The sequence below is a fragment of the Emys orbicularis genome, chromosome 15 (assembly GCF_028017835.1).
Source record: "Emys orbicularis isolate rEmyOrb1 chromosome 15, rEmyOrb1.hap1, whole genome shotgun sequence".
NCBI lineage: Eukaryota > Metazoa > Chordata > Testudines > Emydidae > Emys > Emys orbicularis.
In genome coordinates, this window is record NC_088697.1 from 10,785,742 (window position 1) to 10,805,301 (window position 19,560).

At 51.9% G+C, this 19,560-nt stretch overlaps 1 protein-coding gene and 1 non-coding gene across 2 annotated transcripts; both read right to left on the reverse strand.

Moving 5' to 3' along the window:
* Positions 1-266: 266 nt before the first annotated feature.
* TRNAG-UCC (transfer RNA glycine (anticodon UCC)) lies at positions 267-338 on the reverse strand. The gene has a single exon. It is a non-coding gene; the product is annotated as a tRNA-Gly (tRNA).
* A 12,027-nt stretch (positions 339-12,365) lies between these two features.
* On the reverse strand, positions 12,366-18,793 carry LOC135889556 (zinc finger protein OZF-like). The gene is made up of 4 exons (XM_065417417.1): positions 18,716-18,793; positions 18,357-18,483; positions 13,848-13,940; positions 12,366-13,495 (listed from the first exon to the last, which is right to left on the reverse strand). The coding sequence occupies exons 1-4, from the start codon at positions 18,791-18,793 to the stop codon at positions 12,366-12,368; spliced, it is 1,428 nt and encodes a 475-aa protein (XP_065273489.1).
* Positions 18,794-19,560: the final 767 nt, after the last annotated feature.

Below are 19,560 nucleotides of genomic sequence, written 5' to 3' on the forward strand. Positions count from 1 at the left end.
TTTGGCGTCTTACCCTATGGCCCCACACAGGCTCATCCCCAAGGCTCTGACCCTGCTCAGCCTCTTCTCCCTAGGCCCACCCGGGCTTCACCCCGAGGCCCTGTCCCCACTCGGCCTCTTACCCCATGGCACCGCCCATGCTGCTCCTCTTCCCACACTTGCTCCAAGATCCTTGATTTGGGACATTAATTCTCTCGTTCCATTGATAAATGGGTAGAACGTGACTGAAATTAAACCAATTCCCGGCCAAGAAAAGGGCACATCGCTGCATTGGCTGGGAATTGAACCCAGGTCAACTGCTTGGAAGGCAGCTATGCTCACCACTATACCACCAATCCCTCTGGCAGGAGCATTTCTCCCAGATGCCACTTATGCCAAATGACTCACCCCACAGCGCTCTCAGGAGCTGGCCAGACAGGCTGGAGGCAGGCCGTGAGCAGAGACAGATTCCCAGGACAGATGGGAACGTGGGCTCGACATCCCAGCCTGAGGTAGCACCAACCCCATCTCTGCCCTCAGAGAAAGGAAATGAAAATCAATGACCCTAAGGGCAAATTTTACCCCAGAAGGAAGGAGACAGCTCCTTTTAAAGCACATTTTGTGTTGGTTCCCGCTACGTACAGATGGTTTTGTTGTTGCTGCTGATTCCAGTCCTTGAGCTCTGCCCAGATAAGGAACGATTCAGGTTGTCACTCAAGTGAAGACGGGAGATAATTTTTTTGACAGGGACGGCTGCCTCGTCTTAAGGGTGTTTGTCTGTCACTTTCTAATCTAGTGGGTGCTTGGTACATGCAGGCAGCCTCCGCTCCTGGAAATAAAGTTTCTACACAAAATCCCAAAGCTTTTAACCGAAAGGAGGGAAAGGAAATGGCCAGTAGGACATAAGGAATATAACACTACACGATTCTTAGGGGTAAGCCATTCTTTTTTGTCAAGGACCAAATTTCTTGGTCACAGTCTACTCAAAGTCCAGCCTCCAGAGAAAATAATAATAAAAAATAACAATAATGATAATGTTGCGGAGTCCCCGGGCGATGCTCTGGAACTGCTCCATACAAAGCCAGACAGGACTCTGGGGAGCCTCCTCTCAGAGCAGACTGTCTTCAGGGCAAGAAGCTTCCACAGCTTCCACCTTCCTGGGTCTGACCTCGGAGCATTCAGCTGCCCCTGCCCCACCAAGCGTTTCCCACAGTGAGTCTCCCGGGCGGGGTCCTGGGGAAGCCAGAGGGCCCTGCCCCCCAACTCCGCAGTCAGACGTGACTCTCAGCCAGCCGGGAAAACAGAAGGTTTATTAGATGACAGGAACACGGTCTAAAACAGAGCTTGTAGGTACAGAAACAGGACCCCTTAGTCAGGTCCATCTTGGGGCCAGGGAGGCCAGAGCCCCGTCTGGACCGCCCTCCATTTCCCCAGCCAGCTCCAAACTGAAACTCTCCAGCCCCTCCTCTGCCTTTGTCTCTGTCCCGGGCCAGGAGGCCACCTGAATTCTTTGTTCTCCAACACCTTCCGTTGGCACCTTGCAGAAGAGGAGGGGACCAGGCTATCAGTTGCCAGGAGACAGGGTGTCGGCCATTCTCTGTGCAGACACCATCACAGGGGCCCTCTTGGGCTCTGCAACAATCACACCCCCTGATTCCCACCACCTAGAGACTTAAGAACTGCATAGGGGAAACTGAGGCACCCACACAGTATTCAGAGAAAACATTAAGAACATTCCCACTTCTTCACAGTTGGTGCACCAACACCAGCACCAGGCCCATGGGCAGCAGGGAGCCCTTGGGGAAGCTGCTTTAAAAGGGCAGAAGAGGGGGTGTGGATCTAGAAGGCTCCCTGGCAGCGGGGTGGGGATGGGCAGGGGACTGGTGGCTGTGGGGTACTTCCATTGGGAGATGGGCAGGCACCTGCTGGGACTGGTTACTGGGTGACACTTGCTTCTCCCTTCCCCTCCTGTGCCCCTTCCAGGCCTATTTGCTTGCAGAGAATGGCCACCCCCTCCCACCCCAGAGCCAGCCATGTTTCAGGGCTCTCCCAGGCTGCGCCCTTCCCCATTTAGGGGATGACTCACAATTTCCCCCCCAAACAAGGACAAATCGCTGCAGATAACACGGGTGGGAAAATATCCCAAATCGGAGGAGATTTTAAACTGACCTTTGAGAATTAGGGAGAAAAAATGGAGCAACATCTCAGGAGGAGACCAGAGTATCAAGTATCAGGGGAGAGCCTGGGGACTGGTGCGGGCAGAGCCCGGGGGCTGGTCCCAGCTGGAGAAAGCCCCCCCCGGCCAGACAGGGAGGGGTTAATGATGGGCTCCCCCCCCCCCCCAGCACAGATCCCAGAGAGCAGCAGCGTCTGGTCTGGGCCAGGAGCTGCCCCGGGTCCAGGCTCTGGGCTTTGTTCTCCCGGCTTCTTCCTCCAGCCTCTTCCTGTGTCTGCAAACACCAACCTGGGCTGCAGCGCTGGCTGGGATGGGGGCTGAACCCAGAGATTTCCAGCCCCCCCCCATGTCTGCCAGTCCCAGAGCTGCAGGATGTGAGCCCCCCGGGTCCCATTCTCTCAGCCAGAGGGGGAGAGGAGATAGGGAAGGGGCTAGCAAGGAGAAGAGGAGAGAGAAATTGAAAGGGGGGAGAAGGAGAAAGAAGTGGGGCTGGGGGGGTGGGGGGGGAAAGAGTTTTTCCAGCTCTTTTTGCTGCCTGGCCCTGGTTGGTTCCTCCTGAGCGCTGGGGAAATCCCCCCAAACCCAATGTCTAGTGAGTCCCTGGCTCCCAAGTGAACTCACCCCGGTGTCTCCTTCAGGCCGGTGACCCGCCGGGCTGAGAACGGCAGAAACTCAATGCTGCTGCTGCCCCTTTGTTACCCCAGGGGGCAGGAACTGTGCGGGGGGACGCCAGGAACCCCCCCCCCATTATTATGTTACCCTGCTGATACCAGCGTGGTCCCGCTGCTGAGCGAGAGGTGGCCTGGGCCCTGCAGGTCGGTGGCTTCCCAGGGGAGGAGAAATCAGCGCACAGAGTCTAGGGTCACCAGCTGTCCCGATTTTATAGGGACAGTCCCGATTTTTGGGTCTTTTTCTTAAATAGGCTCCTATTCCCCATCCCCCACCCCCTGTCCCGGTTTTTCACACTTGCTGTCTGGTCACCCTCACAGAGTCTGTGCGGATTCTAAGTGTGATTTGCTTTTCTTTACACAAATACTCCTGCAATAGAGATCAGCCGCACACGGACAGCCCCTGTCTTCCAGAAATCTCAGCCCACCGCAGGGCCGGGGTCCCAGGAAGCTACTCTGGGGCCAGGAATCGCCTCCGAATCCAGAGAATGAAGCCGAGTGAACTCCACTGTCTGCCGCGGCTTCTCTCCCAGGACAGCTGCATCACTGATCTCACCGCACCCAGCCTGTCTGACAGCGTGACTGACCACTTCCTCACGTGCTGAGAAAGAGAACCTGTCAGCCAAGCAGGGCTCCCGGGTGCCCCCCTCGCCCCACCCCACCCCACCCAACCCCACTGATTCCTGGAGGAAAGAAGCCAGGAGCTCTTGGCTAAAAGGGGAGGTCAGTCTCCAGACCAGGGGTGGGCAAACTTTTTGGCCTGAGGGCCACATCAGGGTGCGAAACTGTATGGAGGGACGGGTAGGGAAAGGTGTGTCCCCATACAGCCTGGCCCCACCCCGCCCCCTATCCGCCCCTTCCCACTTCCTGCCCCCTGACTGCCACCCTCAGAACCCCCAACCCATTCAACCCCCCCTGCTCCTTGTCCCCTGACTGCCCCCTCCCGGGACCCCCGCCCCTAACCGCCCCCCTGGGATCCCACCCCTTATCCAACCACCCCTGCTCCCTGTCCCCTGACTGCCCTGACCCCTATCCACACCCCTGCCCCCTGACAGGCCCCCCTGGGACTCCCATGCCTATCCAATCCCCCCGTTCCCATCCCCTGACCGCCCCCCCAGAACCTGTGCCCCATCCAACCGCCCCCTGTTCCCTGTCCCCTGACTGCCCCCCCGGGACCTCCAGCCCCTTATCCAACCCTCCCGTTCCCTGCCCCCTGGAGGGGGGACAGCAGGGGAGGGGACGGGGGCTAGCCTCCCCGGCTGGGAGCTCAAGGGCCAGGCAGGACGGTCCTGCGGGCCGGATGTGGCCCGCGGGCCGTAGTTTGCCCACCTCTGCTCCAGACCCTGTTCAGCTTTGGCCTGACCTGCCCCACTATGGAGCATATTGCCGGGGAGCGAGGAATTCAATCAAGGTCTTTGTCCCTTGATGCTACATGGTGCCCCGTTTGCCTTCAATGGGATGAGCGCTTTACCTGAATTCATGCTGCTTTTCCTGTTTGGGGAGGAACAGAATGACAGAGGTTTACAATCTGTCTTCATACCATGGGCTACCAGTATTATAAATAGGATTAACGCATCCTGCACCCTAAAGTGGAGATGCCTGACACATTCTTACAACCCTTCTTACAACGGGTAGCCATGTTAGTCTGTATCCACAAAAACAACGAGGAGTCCGGTGGCACTTTAAAGACTAACAGATTTATTTGGGCATAAGCTTTCGTGGGTAAAAAAAACCCCACTTCTTCAGATGCAAACTCTAAGTGTGATTTGCTTTCTTTACACAAACACGCCAGCCCTGGAACAGAGGCAAACAGATGCATCTGAAGAAGTGAGGTTTTTTACCCACGAAAGCTTATGCCCAAAGAAATCTGTTAGTCTTTAAAGTGCCTCCACCGGACTCCTGGTTGTTTTTGAGGAATATTAGCTCCCAAAGCTCATTCGTTCCTCAGTGACCCTTACAGAGAGCCCAGCAAGTCCTGTTCATTCCCTGGCTTACCCCAAGCCCCCGTCACCAGCTCTGATCTCTCAGCATCGGAGGGGTGCAGGGTAGGGAGATGATCCTGAACAGACACACGGACGCTGAGCCCTGCAGGGTTCAACCTCCAGCTCTGGATTCTCCTGACACTCAGCATCGTACGTGAGCGCTGGTCCCCACGTGTCACAAACACCCTGTGAGGGGCCCGCCGGGGGCAGGGCCAGGCCCGGGTAGGATCCACCCCTTCCTGTCCCCCTCCCCAGCCCGGGAGCCCTTTGTGTTGGCAGCGGAGCCGAAGACAGTGGGGCAGTGCGGAGCGAGCAGGTCCTGATGGGGCGGAGGAGGGCGTGGGCCGGAGACACGCATGGGGCGGACACGATCCTGCCGGGAGAGGCCAGGCCTGGCTCAGCTGTAAAGCTTGGAGCGAGGGGATGATGTGTGTGGAGGTGTATCTGGGGGTCAGAGTCGGGGCTGTGGGATGGGAGGAATGGCTGGTGCTGGGGATTGAGCAGCTGCTTAGAGCTGGGACTTTGGGGTGTGTTTGTGGGTGGGTCATAGAATCGTAGAACTGGAAGGGACCTCGAGAGGTCATCTAGTCCAGTCCCCTGCACTCAAGGCAGGACTAAGTATTATCTAGACCATCCCTGAGAGGTGTTTGTTCAGCCTGCTCTTAAACATCCCCAATGATGGAGATTCCACAACCTCCCTAGGCAATTTATGTCATCCATTCTGGCAGTCACAGGCTAGGGACACCCAGCGCATGGGGTAGCATCCCTGACCATCTAGGTGAATAGCCGTTGAGGGACCTATTCTCCAGGATCTCACCTAATTCTTTTTTGAACCCAGTTATAATTTTGGCCTTCACAACATCCCCTGGCAACAAGTTTCTAATAACTGTCTTTTTTAGGTATCACCTTATCTGGAGGAGGTATAACACTAGCATACCAGAAGGCAGATGCAATTCTCGAATTGCCCACGTCTACTGACTTAACTTCTTTATGATATTTGCTAGGACACCACTGACACTTTATTCCTCACTTGGTTTCCATTGCAGGTCCACTGTATAAACGGCTGAAAAAAGGGGTTGCTTGGGCCTGGTCAGACCGGCATGGGAATGCATTTGTAAAATTGCAGCAAGCAGCAAGGCAAGCACCTGGGCGGATCACTCCAGATCCCAGCAAACTGTGTGCTCCTGATATCTTGGACAAAACATCCCTGTTCGTTGTTTTGTCAAACCATCTTATCTTGGACTAAACTGGGAGGTAGCTGGACTAGCTGGGATATATTTACGTAAATCTCTAGTGCCGAGGACACTACCAACAGCTTTGCCAAGTTCACGTACTGGGCAATGAACTTGTAAGCATCCACTTCAATACATGGCCTGACTTTGGTTCACAGCCTCTGGTTCAGGCCTCGGCACCAGGCCCGCTCTCTCTCTACTACTTTGGCAGAAGCCTATTTTGACAAAGGCCAAAGAGAAAACAGTTGTGAAATTGGAGATCATGTTATGCCCCTATTGTATGCTGTGCCAGCACACCATTTATGTAATTGATGGACTGGTCCACACCATATTATGGATAGACTCACTTCCTCTGTGTATAAGAAAGATTAGAATGGTGTCTCTAGCCTCTGTTTGCCAGAAGCTGGGAATGAGCGACAGGAGAGAGATCACTTGATGATTCCCTGTTCTGTTCATTCCCTCTGGGGCACCTGGCATTGGCCACTGTTGGAAGACAGGATACTGGGCTAGATGGACCTTTGGTCTGACCCAGTATGGCCGTTCTTATGTTTTTATGACAAAAGAAAAGGGTTCAAGGGCTGTCAAAAGAGAGAGCACCAGTGTGAGATCATGTGCAGCCGCAATTTGCTTATTGACTTTGTTCGTGTTTAGGGTGACCAGACGTCCCGATTTTATCGGGACTGTCCCGATATCTGCTTGTTTGTCCCGCGTCCCGACCGATGTTAGGTCGGGACACTGGACAAACAAGCAAATGCTCCGGAGCCCAGAAGTGCTCGCGCCCCCCGCCCCGCCCCCTCCTTCCCCCATTGGCTCCCTCCCCAAATCCCCGCCTCTTCCCCAGGCTCACCATTCCTCCTCCCTCCACTAGCTCTGGAGAGAGGACCTGGAGATGCAGTGGGAGTGCGGTGCCGTGAGTGAGAGTCCGGCCTGGCCCCGAGCAGGCAGGACTCAGTCGGGCGGTAGGGAGAGTAGCGGGGGCGGCCCGCGGGGCCAGGCGGCGGCTGTTCTCCCCCCCTGGGCAGCGGGACTCGGGAGCAGCCGCTGCAGCAGCTCCCACTGCCGCGGGGGGAGGAAGCGGCCGCTGGCCAAGCTCGGCGGCTGCGGCTCTGACGCCCGGGCCCGAACCCCCCGAGCCTGGGCCTGTTGCGGGGACCCAGCAGCGCGCACGCTGCGCCCAGCCCCTGGCCAGTCGCGTCTGGGCTGCTGCCCAGCTGGTGCTATTGATGGGCACCACATCAATCAACTGAGTTCCATTAGAAGAAAATCTATCAACCCATCCAGAGGCAACTTATGACCATTAAATTTGCAGCTAAAGCAGCTGTTGAAAAGGAAAGATTCACATTCAGCTGAGATTAGTAACAATAGGAATAAGGCAGAAGCAGCCCTGGCTGAGGTTTTGGACAGTAGCACTCCAAGTGAAGTATTCACCTCTCCTCAAGTGGTGTTCTAAACACGTTTTGATCTAGCGATAATTCACAACAGCTTCCTTCTCTGGGGTGAAAAACAGCAACTGGGGGTCTGCTATTTCTACCTGAGTTCTTGCCAAATCCTGGGCCTGAGTAAATTTGCTCTTCTCTGGGGCAAATCTCAACTGCATTCATGCAGAATGGGGACCCCAAACAAGCCCCGTTTCTTTCTTTAATCTGGTGAGACAAACCTAATTTAGGGTCCGGATAACAGCCTGGATCAGAATCTCTGTCAGTTACCCGAGGTGGGGTTTGATGTTCAAAAATTGTTATTTTTCTACAGCCATCTCACATTCAACACTAAATGAATTTAATATGCATGAGCAGCATCTACAAAATATGAGCTCAGCAGGAACCCCACTTCCATTTCCTCCACAGCTGCATAGTTAGGGGCACCATTTCCCAGGTCATAGGGCTAGCCAGAAGACATCTTCAGCAGTAACCTCCTGTAGGACCTGGGTCACAACGGCTTTGGGACCTAAATACATGTGGATTTTGCCTAGTTGCAAGTCAGTTCCTGTGGAATTCTCTTTATGGATCATCTGAGTCATAACTGATCTAAAACAACTGAAAAACACTGTGATCGTATCCAGTTAATTGCACAGTTTGGGATATGCTGTTTTTCGCCATTTCAGGCTGGAGATTTAAAAACACGACTGTTTCCTAGGTAGCAGGTTAAATAGTTTGGAGCATTCGCTGCTGTTGACTGAACTGCACTTAAACCTCTTCCCTGTGATCATGGAGGGTTGGTGGGAAAGCAAAAGTATAGTCAGAAATGATTATTTTAGCAAATGGCCATCTGTCTCAAAGCCCCCCGCCCCCCCCCCCCCCCCAAAATCTGAGCTATATTCGGTCAAACAAAACTAATATCCAGTTGGGTGACCAAAAAGCCTTCAGAAAAGAGAGAAAAAGCCACGTCTCGGATCAATATAAGACCCTTTCAGTTTCATAGAGGGTGACATTTCATATCAGGTTACATCTGATGACTCAGAATCAGGACAAAAGATTCTCCCATTGAGTTCTTCTCTCATCCGTTCAAAGCCGCTTCACTCAGTGTTGTCTCGGAAATATGGAGGTGTGTTATTTATGAAAGTTTTAGCATCGTCATAATAGGAGAAAAAAAATCAGCCAAACTTCCCATCTTCAAGCCATCCCAACTCGGCAGGAAAAAGCCAAGCAGTGGCTTTGGAAACTGGGATATAAATGCTGCGTGATCACACTGTTTGGGCTCCATGCATATTCCCCTTCCACTTCTGTGACACTTTCCTCTCCAGCTCTGATGAGTCTGTTCTAGGATCACAGAAATCAAAGTGTGAAGGGGTAGACCGTGAAGGAGATAAATGCTATCTGTCTCTGACCATAAGTGACACTGCTGGGGATGATGGGGAAGAAGGAAATTCCTCCAATTCACCCCATCTCCCTCGGGTGTCACAGAGGTTGAGACGACACTTCCCCTCCCACCTGCCCCTGCTCTTGTTATATTTAAATATCTTTTAAATGAGCAACATGGTACAAAAATAACTGAGGAAACGTGTATTGATATTAGAATCGCTAACTCGAGATGGCTAACTCCCTGGGCAATCTAGAGGAGATGAGGTCCAGGTAGATTTTCCCTTGATGTAGTTAGTTGAGGCCACCCCGGTGACACTGTTCCCCAAAGCAAAACCCTGGTACCCCATATTCACCATGGTAATATAATTATGATATATACATATATATATATATATATATATTTTTTTTTTTTACAAAGTATGCCTTATAACAGGGGTGGCCAAACTTTTTGGCCCAGGGCCACATTGGGGTTGCAAAACTGTACGGAGGGCTGGGTAGGGAAGGCTGTGCCTCCCCAAACAGCCTGGCCCCCACCCCCTATCCGCCCCCTCCCACTTCCCACCCCCTGACTGCCCCCCTCAGAACCCCCAACCCATCCAACCCCCCTGCTCCTTGTCCCCTGACTGCCCCCTCCCGGGACCCCCCACCCCTAACCGCCCCTGGGACCCCACCCCCTATCCAACCCCCCTTCTCCCAGTCCCCAGACTGCTCTGACCCCTATCCACACCCCTGCCCCCTGACAGGCCCCCCCGGGACTCCCACACTTATCCAACCCCCCGTCCCCTGACCTCTCCCCAGAACCTCTGCCCCATCCAACCGCCCCCTGCTCCCTGACTGCCTCCCGGGACCGCCCGCCCCTTATCCAACCCCCCCCCCCCCCCTCAGAGCAGCATGTCTGGCAGCCACGCCGCCCGGCTGGAGCCAGACATGTTGCCGAGCTACTCTGCAGGAGCATGCAACCCTGCCACCCAGAGCACTGGCGGCACGGTGAGCTGAGGCTGCGGGGGAGGAGGGACAGCAGGGGAGGGACCGGGGGCTAGCCTCCCCGGCCGGGAGCTCAAGGACCAGGCAGGACGGTCCTGCGGACCAGATGTGGCCCGTGGGCCGTAGTTTGCCCACCTCTGCCTTATAAGGATATCATTCTAAAAGTCTTGATCTGTTGACCATTAATATCCTGTTGGATTGTACGTGCTGTCATTGTATGTGGAGTTATGAAGTTTGGCTACGTGTATGTGACTGAAATAGGTTGTGAAGTGGGGAACACCCACAACCAGCCTTTCAGGTACAACAATGGGGCAGGCAGATACGGATGAGGGGAATACACACCCGCACAAGGACGACCCCAGGAACTGCATACAATGGAGACCTCTCAGAGAGAGCATGGAGACAGTGGAGGCCGCTTGACTCACCTCATAGCAAAGGGTCTTTCCAGCAAGCTGGAGGAACCTATCAAAGAGAGGAACTGACATCATCACTTGGCCTCACTTTCCCCCCACAACTCAACACCTGGAAACACATCTGGAGGACAAAGACTGACCTGGGGAGGTGGTCCAAGGCTGGAAAGAGGAATCCCTGCCTGTGTATGAAGGAACTATGTCATCAGGGTGAGATACGGCTTGATTCAAATCCTCTCTAGTTTATAGAACCCAGATTGTGATTTTATTTTTTATTTCGTAGGTAACCAACTGGGATCAGTGCGCTTATTACTTATAATCACTTAAAATCTACCTTTCTGTCTTTAATAAATCTGTTTTATATTTAACCTAAAACAGAGTGTTTTGCTTGAAGTGCTTGAGAAATCTGCTCAGGGACAAGAGCTGGTGCATGTTCAATATCTTCAACGACTTAGATATTGGCATAGAAAGTACGCTTATTAAGTTTGCAGATGATACCAAACTGGGAGGAATTGCAACTGCTTTGGAGGATAGGGTCAAAATTCAAAATGATCTGGACAAATTGGAGAAATGGTCTGAGGTAAACAGGATAAAGTTTAATAAAGACAAATGCAAAGTGCTCCACTTAGGAAGGAACAATCAGTTTCACACATACAGAATGGGAAGAGACTGTCTAGGAAGGAGTACGGCAGAAAGGGATCTAGGGGTTATAGTGGACCACAAGCTAAATATGAGTCAACAGTGTGATGCTGTTGCAAAAAAAGCAAACATGATTCTGGGATGCATTAACAGGTGTGTTGTGAGCAAGACACGAGAAGTCATTCTTCCGCTCTACTCTGCTCTGGTTAGGCCTCAGCTGGAGTATTGTGTCCAGTTCTGGGCACTGCATTTCAAGAAAGATGTGGAGAAATTGGAGAACGTCCAGAGAAGAGCAACAAGAATGACTAAAGGTCTTGAGAACATGACCTATGAAGGAAGGCTGAAAGAATTGGGTTTAGTTTGGAAAAGAGAAGACTGAGAGGGGACATGATAGCAGTTTTCAGGTATCTAAAAGGGTGTCATAAGGAGGAGGGAGAAAACTTGTTCACCTTAGCCTCTAAGGATAGAACAAGAAGCAATGGGCTTAAACTGCAGCAAGGGAGGTTTAGGTTGGACATTAGGAAAAAGTTCCTAACTGTCAGGGTGGGAGGGATAGCTCAGAGGTTTGAGCATTAGCCTGCTAAACCCAGGGTTGTGAGTTCAATCCTTGAGGGGGCCACTTAGGGATCTGGGGCAAAATCAGTACTTGGTCCTGCTAGTGAAGGCAGGGGGCTGGACTCGATGACCTTTCAAGGTCCCTTCCAGTTCTAGGAGATAGGATATCTCCATTAATTTAATTTAAACACTGGAATAAATTGCCTAGGGAGGTTGTGCAATCTCCATCTCTGGAGATATTTAAGAGCAGGTTAGATAAATGTTTATCAGGGATGGTCTAGACAGTATTTGGTCCTGCCATGAGGGCAGGGGACTGGACTCGATGATCTCTCGAGGTCCCTTCCAGTCCTAGAGTCTATGAATCTATGTCCTCTCCACACTGAGGGAGGGTGAGACTGGGTTATAAACTCACACTGGCCAGCCTTCTGACCAGGGCAAGACGGTACAGACCTGGGGTCCTAGTCTGGGGAGCTAGAGAAATTGGCTGAAGCTTCTCTATTGTTGGTTCATGAGTGGCTAGAAGTGCATTCATGTAACTCCGTTGGGTGTGTCCCAGCCTGTGGATGGCTGTGTAAGTGCAAGACCTGGAGAGGTTTGCAGCTTGTCACAGCATCATAGTGTGAAAGGGAGCCCAGGTTGGTAAGACAGAGGGCTCACCAGTACCCCAGTTCCCCAGGTTGCACCCAGGGGAACCTGTCATAACCCCTATCTCCCCAACATGGGGCTGATGGAAATATCTGGTAGGAAGGACACATACTCATAGGACAAGGGAGTTGATAATAAGGACCATGGGAGAGACTCCAAAGAAGGGTGAATTGCAAAGGCAAAAGCTGGCAATTCACGTGAGTAAGCTGAGGGAACACAGCAAAGAAAATGGTGTAAATACTCTTACAGGTCACTATGTAGCAAAAGACCTACAGAAAAAAAAATCCTTTTTCATGCCTAGACAAGATCTGTATGTTGTTGATCTCCCTTGCAGATTCTCTGATGATAAATGAGGTGTGACCTCTGATGGAAGCTTTTCCCACACTCGGAGCATCTATAGGGTCTCTCTCCTGTGTGGATCCTCTGATGTCTAACCAGGGCTGAGCTCACGTTGAAGTTTTTCCCACACTCACAGCACTCATAGGGTCTCTCTTTTTTGTGGATCCTCTGATGTTTACTAAAGGCTGAGCTGTCAATGAAGGTTTTCCCGCACTCACTGCATTCATAGGGTCTCTCTCCCGTGTGGATTCTCTGATGATTAATAAGGGCTGAGCTGTCAGCAAAGCTTTTCCCGCACTCACAGCATCCATAGGGTTTCTCCCCTGTGTGGCTTCTCTGATGCCTTACAAGGTGTGAACGCCGAGTGAAGGTTTTCCCGCACTCACAGCACTCATAGGGTCTCTCTCCTGTGTGGATTCTCTGGTGCGTAAGAAGGTCTGAGCGGTCGCTGAAGTTTTTCCCACACTCACCACATTCGTAGGGTCTGAGTCCGGTGTGGATTCTCTGGTGTCTAATAAGGTCTGAGCGGTAAATAAAGTTTTTCCCGCAGTCACAGCATTCGTACGGTCTCTCTCCCACGTGACTTCGCTGGTGTCTGATAAGGTCTGAACTCTGACTGAAGCTTTTCCCACACTCACAGCACTCATAGGGCTTCTCTCCCGTATGGTTTCTCTGATGTCTAATAAGGTGTGAGCTCCGAGTGAAGGTTTTCCCGCACTCACCACATTCATAGAGTCTCTCTTTCGCGAGGATTCTCTCATGGGTAATAAGGACTGAGCGGTTACTGAAGTTTTCCCCACGCTCAGTAAATGTGTTGTTTCTATCTCCCATGAGGGTTCTCTGCTGGGCTGTGGATTCCTTGAGGTCCTTGTGCATTCCTTCACAATTAATAGATTCACCAGCTTTCTCCCCTGACTGGTTGCCCTGCTGCGTCCATGGCCTGCGCTGACTCTCACAGGCTTTTCCCTGCTCACGACACATGGACGCATTCTTTTTAGATCTTTGTGATAATCCCCTATGTGCTTCCACTCCCTCAGCCTCTTCCTGCTGAGACATTGGCTCCATGTTTTCACTCACCATCCCGCCACCTGATGGGATAGAGAGAGAAACCTCAGAAACAGGAATGGAAACGCGGAGAGCAAACCAAAAGTGTTGGAGAGATGGGGGGGAAATGATCAGAAACCAAATTCCCCAAAACTCTTCCCTATGTGGGGAGAGAGGAGGGAATTGAGTCTGCCTCTACGTTGCATGAAAACACTCAGAGGGAAGGGAAGGAGCTCCTGCCAGGGGTCGGGATGGGTAGGAAGCCCTGAGCGATATCTGACCTGACACCTGCTGGGGACAATACTGAACATGCAGAGCTGACAAGGTCTTGGTAGGCAAAGCCACTTGTTTCCTTCAGGCACTGCCAGTCTTTGAGTTGGTTTAATGAGTCCTTACCTCTCAGGATCTCTCTTTCCTGGAGATCCAGGACCCACGGCTCCTCCCCTTGCTCCAGCTCGGAAACCGCGTCAGAATCGGAGGCTGGAAACCCTGCTCATGAGACGGGAGATCAGGGGAATTCATGGGACATTTGTCACAAAAAAATGTTCCATTATTTTAACCCCAGCTCATTTTAAAGCAATAAAGTCCCAGGGCCAGCTCCCCGTATGCTCAAAGGTGCAGGTCCCTCTGCTTATGAGTGAATTGCCTATCTCCATCTCTGCTGGGAACACACACAGCCAGACACTCCTCATCAAAGGGGCTCCTAAAACATAGGGTAGGTAACTCCATGGCCCAGAAAGTGAAGACTCCGGCCAGAGGGGAAGTCCCCCTGAAACTGCTTCTTACTGACAGAATGAGACCCAATGATAGTGGGAAAAGTCCTAAGGAAGCTGGGACCGGTGAGAATGGGCTAGAGGTGTTCAGTGCAGTAAGGAAGAGGAGGGAGAAGGGATATCACTGAATGCAGGATCTCAGGGGTATTAGATGTGAATAAAGCCCACTTTGAGGAATTATGGACTATAGAGAGTCAGGTGTAACGGTAGGGAATATGAAAATTGCCCAGTGTGTGGAGAAGGATATAGAATCGTAGAAAGGTAGCACTGGAAGGCACCTTGGAAAGATGTCCTGTGGCAGGACAAAGTAACCTTAGACCATCCCTGACAGGTGTTTGTCCAACCTGTTCTTAAAAACCTACAACGATTGAGATTTCCGCAATCTCCCTCGGTAACCTATTTCAGTAATTAACTCCCCTTATCGTTAGAAAGCTTTTCCGAATATCTAACCTAAATCTCCCTTGCTGCAGATTAAGTTCGTCATTTCTTGTTCTACCCTGGTGGACAGGCAGAATTATTCAGCACCATCCTTTTTATAGCAGACCATAACATTTTTATCAGGCCCCCCTCTCAGCCTTCTTTTCTCAAGACTAAAACAGTCCAGTTTTTTTAAAAAACTTTCCTCTTAGGTGAAGTTTTCTAAATTTCTTGTTTTTTTGTTGCTTTCTTCAGGACTCACTCTAATTTTTCCACATCTAAAGTGTAATGCTCAGAATTAGACACAGTACTCCAGCTGAGACCGCATCAGTACCAAATAGAGCAGGACAATTATCACCCGTGTCTTACATCTGACACTCCTGGTAATACACCAAACAATGATCGGAGCTTTATTTGCACCTGCGTCACAGTGTTGACTCGTATTCACTTTGTGATCCGCTATAGCCTCCGATCTTTTTTGGCAGTACTGCCACCTAGACCGACGTTCTCCATTTGGTAGTGGTGTATTTGATTTTTTTCCTTCCGAAGTGGAGTACTTTGCACTTACCTTTATTGAATTTCATCTTGTTGATTTCAGAGCAATTTGTCAAAGTGATTTTAAATCCTAATAGTGTTCTCCCAAGTGCCGGCAATCCTTCCCAGCTTGGTGTCATCCACATATTTCATAGGGCTGGTCTACACTGGGGGGGGGGGGGGGGGAAATCGATCCAAGATACGCAACTTCAGCTACGCAAATAGCGTAGCTGAAGTCGAAGTATCTTGGATCGAATTACCTGGGGTCCAGATGGCGCGGGATCGACGGCCGTGGCTCCCCCGTCGACTGCGCTACCGCCGCTCGCTCTGGTGGAGTTCCGGAGTCGACGGTAAGCGTGTTCGGGGATTGATATATCGCATCTTAACGAGACGTGATATATCGATCCCGGATAAATCGATTGCTACCCGCCGATACGGCGGGTAGTGAAGACGTACCCTTAGGCATCCTCTCCACTCCATTGTCCATGTAATTAATTAAAATATTGAATCGTACTGGACCCAGGACTGACCCCTCTGGGACCAATTAAGAGACAGCCTCCCAATATGAGAGCGAACGATTGATAATTACTCTCTGATTACTGTCTTCCAAACAGTTGTGCACTCATCATATAGCAGTTTCATCTACCCCATTTCCTTATGTAAATGTCATGTGGGGCTGTATCACTATCCCTAAAATCAAGCTATGACAACTCCACTGCTTCCCCCCATCCACTAGGCCAGTAATCTAAGTTCCCTCCAAGCTGCGCGGCCGTGCAGCAAGCTATCAAGAGCCGTGCAGGAGCTCAGGACTGCAGCCGGGGAGAGGCACCTCTCCCCCGGCCCCAGCCTTGTAAGGATCAGGCCTTCGTCTGCAGCCAGATTAAAAGAGCAGCCGAGCAGCTGCCATTGGCTGAGAAGCAGGAAGTCACATCCTCACATTCCATCTAAATGACATTAAAACAATGGAATATCAGGCTGCTAAGAAGGAGACCCCCGTCCTAATGGCCCCCACTATCACTAGATAAAGAAACAGATCGTAAGATGGTTAAAGAAAACTTAGTTCGCTAGCATCCTGTCTGGCAAGAACTCACTTCTCAATAGTTGTGGTTGTGAAATCCTCATTTCTGTATTGTTTTATCTTTATGGTCTCCCCCCAACCCCAGAGCTACTGCAGTGGGGAGAGGCACACCAGGTGCTGGTGCGGGGAAAGAGGGTTGGGGGGAGCCTGCAACCCCGGCCCCACCCCAGAGCCCGCACCCCCCCACATCCAAACCCTCTGCCCCATCCCTGAGCCCCCTCCCGCACCCTGAAACCCTCCTTCCCAGCCCCACCTCAGAGCCTAAACCACCCCCGCCCCAGCCCTGAGCCCCTTCCTGCACCCCAAACCCCTCATCCCTGGCCCTACCCCAGAGCCCGCACCCCCAGCCGGAGCCCTCACCCCCCCACAGCCAAACCCTCTGCCCCATCCCTGAGCCCCCTCCCACACGCCGAACCCCTCAGCCCCACCCCCGCCACACATCACCTCCATACTGGTGCCCATAACAAAATTCATTCCGCACATGGATGGGAAAAACGAGAGGGAACATTGCGGCCGTAACCTTCTCAAAGAAGGAAATTAGCTTGGTTTGGCATGATCATTCTAACTGCGGTGACTTACTCACACTTACTCATATTGTCTTGAAATTTGCTACTCTTTATTGGCATGCCGAGCTGGGCTACTGGTTGAAATCTGAGTTTAATTGATCAAGGGGCTCCTGAGATACAGCTTTCGGACAATGTATGTTGCGTATTTTTATTGCATTTTGAAGGAGTTCCTTTTGGAAGTTTTGCCCTCTGATATCAACATGCCTGGGTTAAGAGCACTATTTTAGAGTACTTAAATCCAAATGCAGACTTTTGCCTGGTCTACACTTAGACTTAGCTCTGTGGGTAAGGGATGTGAAAAAAAAAAAAAAAACCACACCCCTAACTCGAAAGAGCTATGCCAGCAAAATCTCTAGTGTAGACGCAGTTATAGCGGCAAAAAAAGGTCCATTAAAAAAAATCAAGGAAATCAAATGTTCATGAACTACATTAATTATCTACAGTTGCCCAGTGTGGCCTCATGCCCTTCCAGCATATAGATGGTGGGTAAAGTTAAACCTCTGAAAAAACAGAAAATGAAGAGGTAAAGTACACTCCACCCCTGCATTGTAACCTTAACTCTGCCCCCGCCCACAAACCCTGGAGCCGGCAATAGCCGCTGCGAATATGTCTTTCAGGGTGGTGCAGAGGTTAAGAGCTACCAAGGGAAGTGGAGGATTCTCCATCACTTGAAGTCTTCAAGTCCAGACTGGATGCCTTTCCGGAAGATGATTTAGTCCAACACAAGGTATTCAGCTCAGTACAGCAGTGACTGGATGAAATTCTATGGTTTGTGTGATACAGGAGATCAGAGGCGATGCTCTAATATCCCCTTCTGGCCTTAAAAAAAATCTATAATAGATATGAGGAAGGACTAAGAACGTCCCATTGTTTGTGTTGCGTTCACAGACGGGAACACCAGCATTTATCCGCATGCCCTGCAGCTGTGTGCTCTGGGCCAGCTGTAGCTGTAATCGGATGGTGGAGGGAGCAGTTGGAGCAGCCTGGCAGAGCTGTGACCGTGGTATGCAGAGAGGTGTATGTGACCTCTGTGGGCCCAAGTCTGCCCCATTTCAGGGCTGAGTTTTCTAGGTGGTGCCAGTGAAGGTGCACAAGGGGGAGTTCTTGCCATGGGGACTGTCAGCACTCCGGTGGCGTACGTGTTAATGGTCTCCAGGGCTTCATGAGGGGTAAATGAAGACAATGACCCCGAAGGAATCCTCAGGGAGAGGGGAAATGGGTGGTAACATTTTGCACGTCTGAGCTGGTTTGTGTGGAGGAAGCTCAGAACAGGTATAGGCAGCTTCCAGTCACGAGGCCAGACCTAAACCCCAGTTCTGCCTTAGCAAAGAGAAGTTGTTAGATGTTGCCCTGTTCTGCTCCTGGGCCCTGTTCCTGGAGCATTCTGTAACGGGGGAGGGCTGAGTGTTAGGGTGCGTGTCACTGGCATGTCGGGGTGATGCTGAAACTGGGCAGAGGAGAGGTGGCATTGTGGGGGTGACGTGAACCTTATTTCGTCACTTCCCCTTCCAAGAACGGAGGGGACAGGAATCCTTACCCAGCGAGGTCACAGTCTCATAGTTCTCCTGCATGACGGCTCTGTAGAGAGCTCTCTGAGCGGGGTCCAGCAGAGCCCCCTCTTCCCTGGTGAAATACACAGCCACCTCCTCGAAGGTCACCGGCCCCTGAAAGAGCAAGAGTCCCACACTCAGTACCTGCTGCCCCACTCACAGCCCCACTATTCGTGGGGGAGAGAAGCCAATCACATGGAAGCTCTGGGAGGCTCCCAGTCAGAGTCCCACCCCCAACCTGCTCAGAGCATCCAGGAGGCATCAGGGTGAGGGGAGAAAGAGAGAGACCTTCACCCCTCCCAGCAGAGAGAGGGGACAGGGGTCCTCACACTCATCACTCACTTACTAGCCAGAGGCTGATACAGGAGATGGAGCCTCCAGCAGGCTCCAGGCCCCCAGGTAATAAGCCCAACTCCCTCCTCATTCCCAGCAGCTGGATGCAAGGGGATAGAGCATCTCCCCTAAGCCCTACTGGTGGGTGCCCCCTTCTTATCTCACAGCAGCCGCTGGTTGATCCGTTCCGGCTCCAGCGCTAGGGGTCAGGAAGGTTTTCCCAACACTGTCCAGGGGGGTTTGTTTCGTGTTCCAAAAATGAAGGAATTTCCAACCCCAAACCCTAAGAGTCTCTTCCTAGACTCTAGGAACCAGGTGACACAAGTCCCAGCAGGTTTGTCACACCCTCTTTCTGCACCACGGCATATTTTTCTGCCTCCTCCCACCTCCTATGTATTAACTGTTCCCTTCCCACCAGCAACTCCCCAACAGTCCCTACCTGAACCGGTGCCAGTGCAACCCTTGCCCTTCCCCGTCCCACAGGAGAACCGGATGGTCGGGAACAAAATGTGGGTGTTATTCTGCAGCCCGTCAAGGCGAGAGGAGCATCTGGGGAGATGTTAGAAGGGGCTTTAGTTAGCTTCACATCCCGGCTCTTTGCCCACCCCACTCCCAACACTTTCCCTGCAGAAAGACATTCCAGGCTCTGCCACTGAAACAACAGAAAAGTCCCAAACACAAGACCGGTAATAAGAGGGGGGTAAGAGTAACTAGATATCTGTGGGTGAGGGGCTCAGGGCTGGGGACTGGGGCGGTGCTTACCTGGGGGGGGGGGCTCCCCAGAAGGGCGACAGGAACGCCCCTCCCTCAGCTCCTAGCTCCAAATGCTGTCTCCGCCCGCAAGCACCGCCTCGGCAG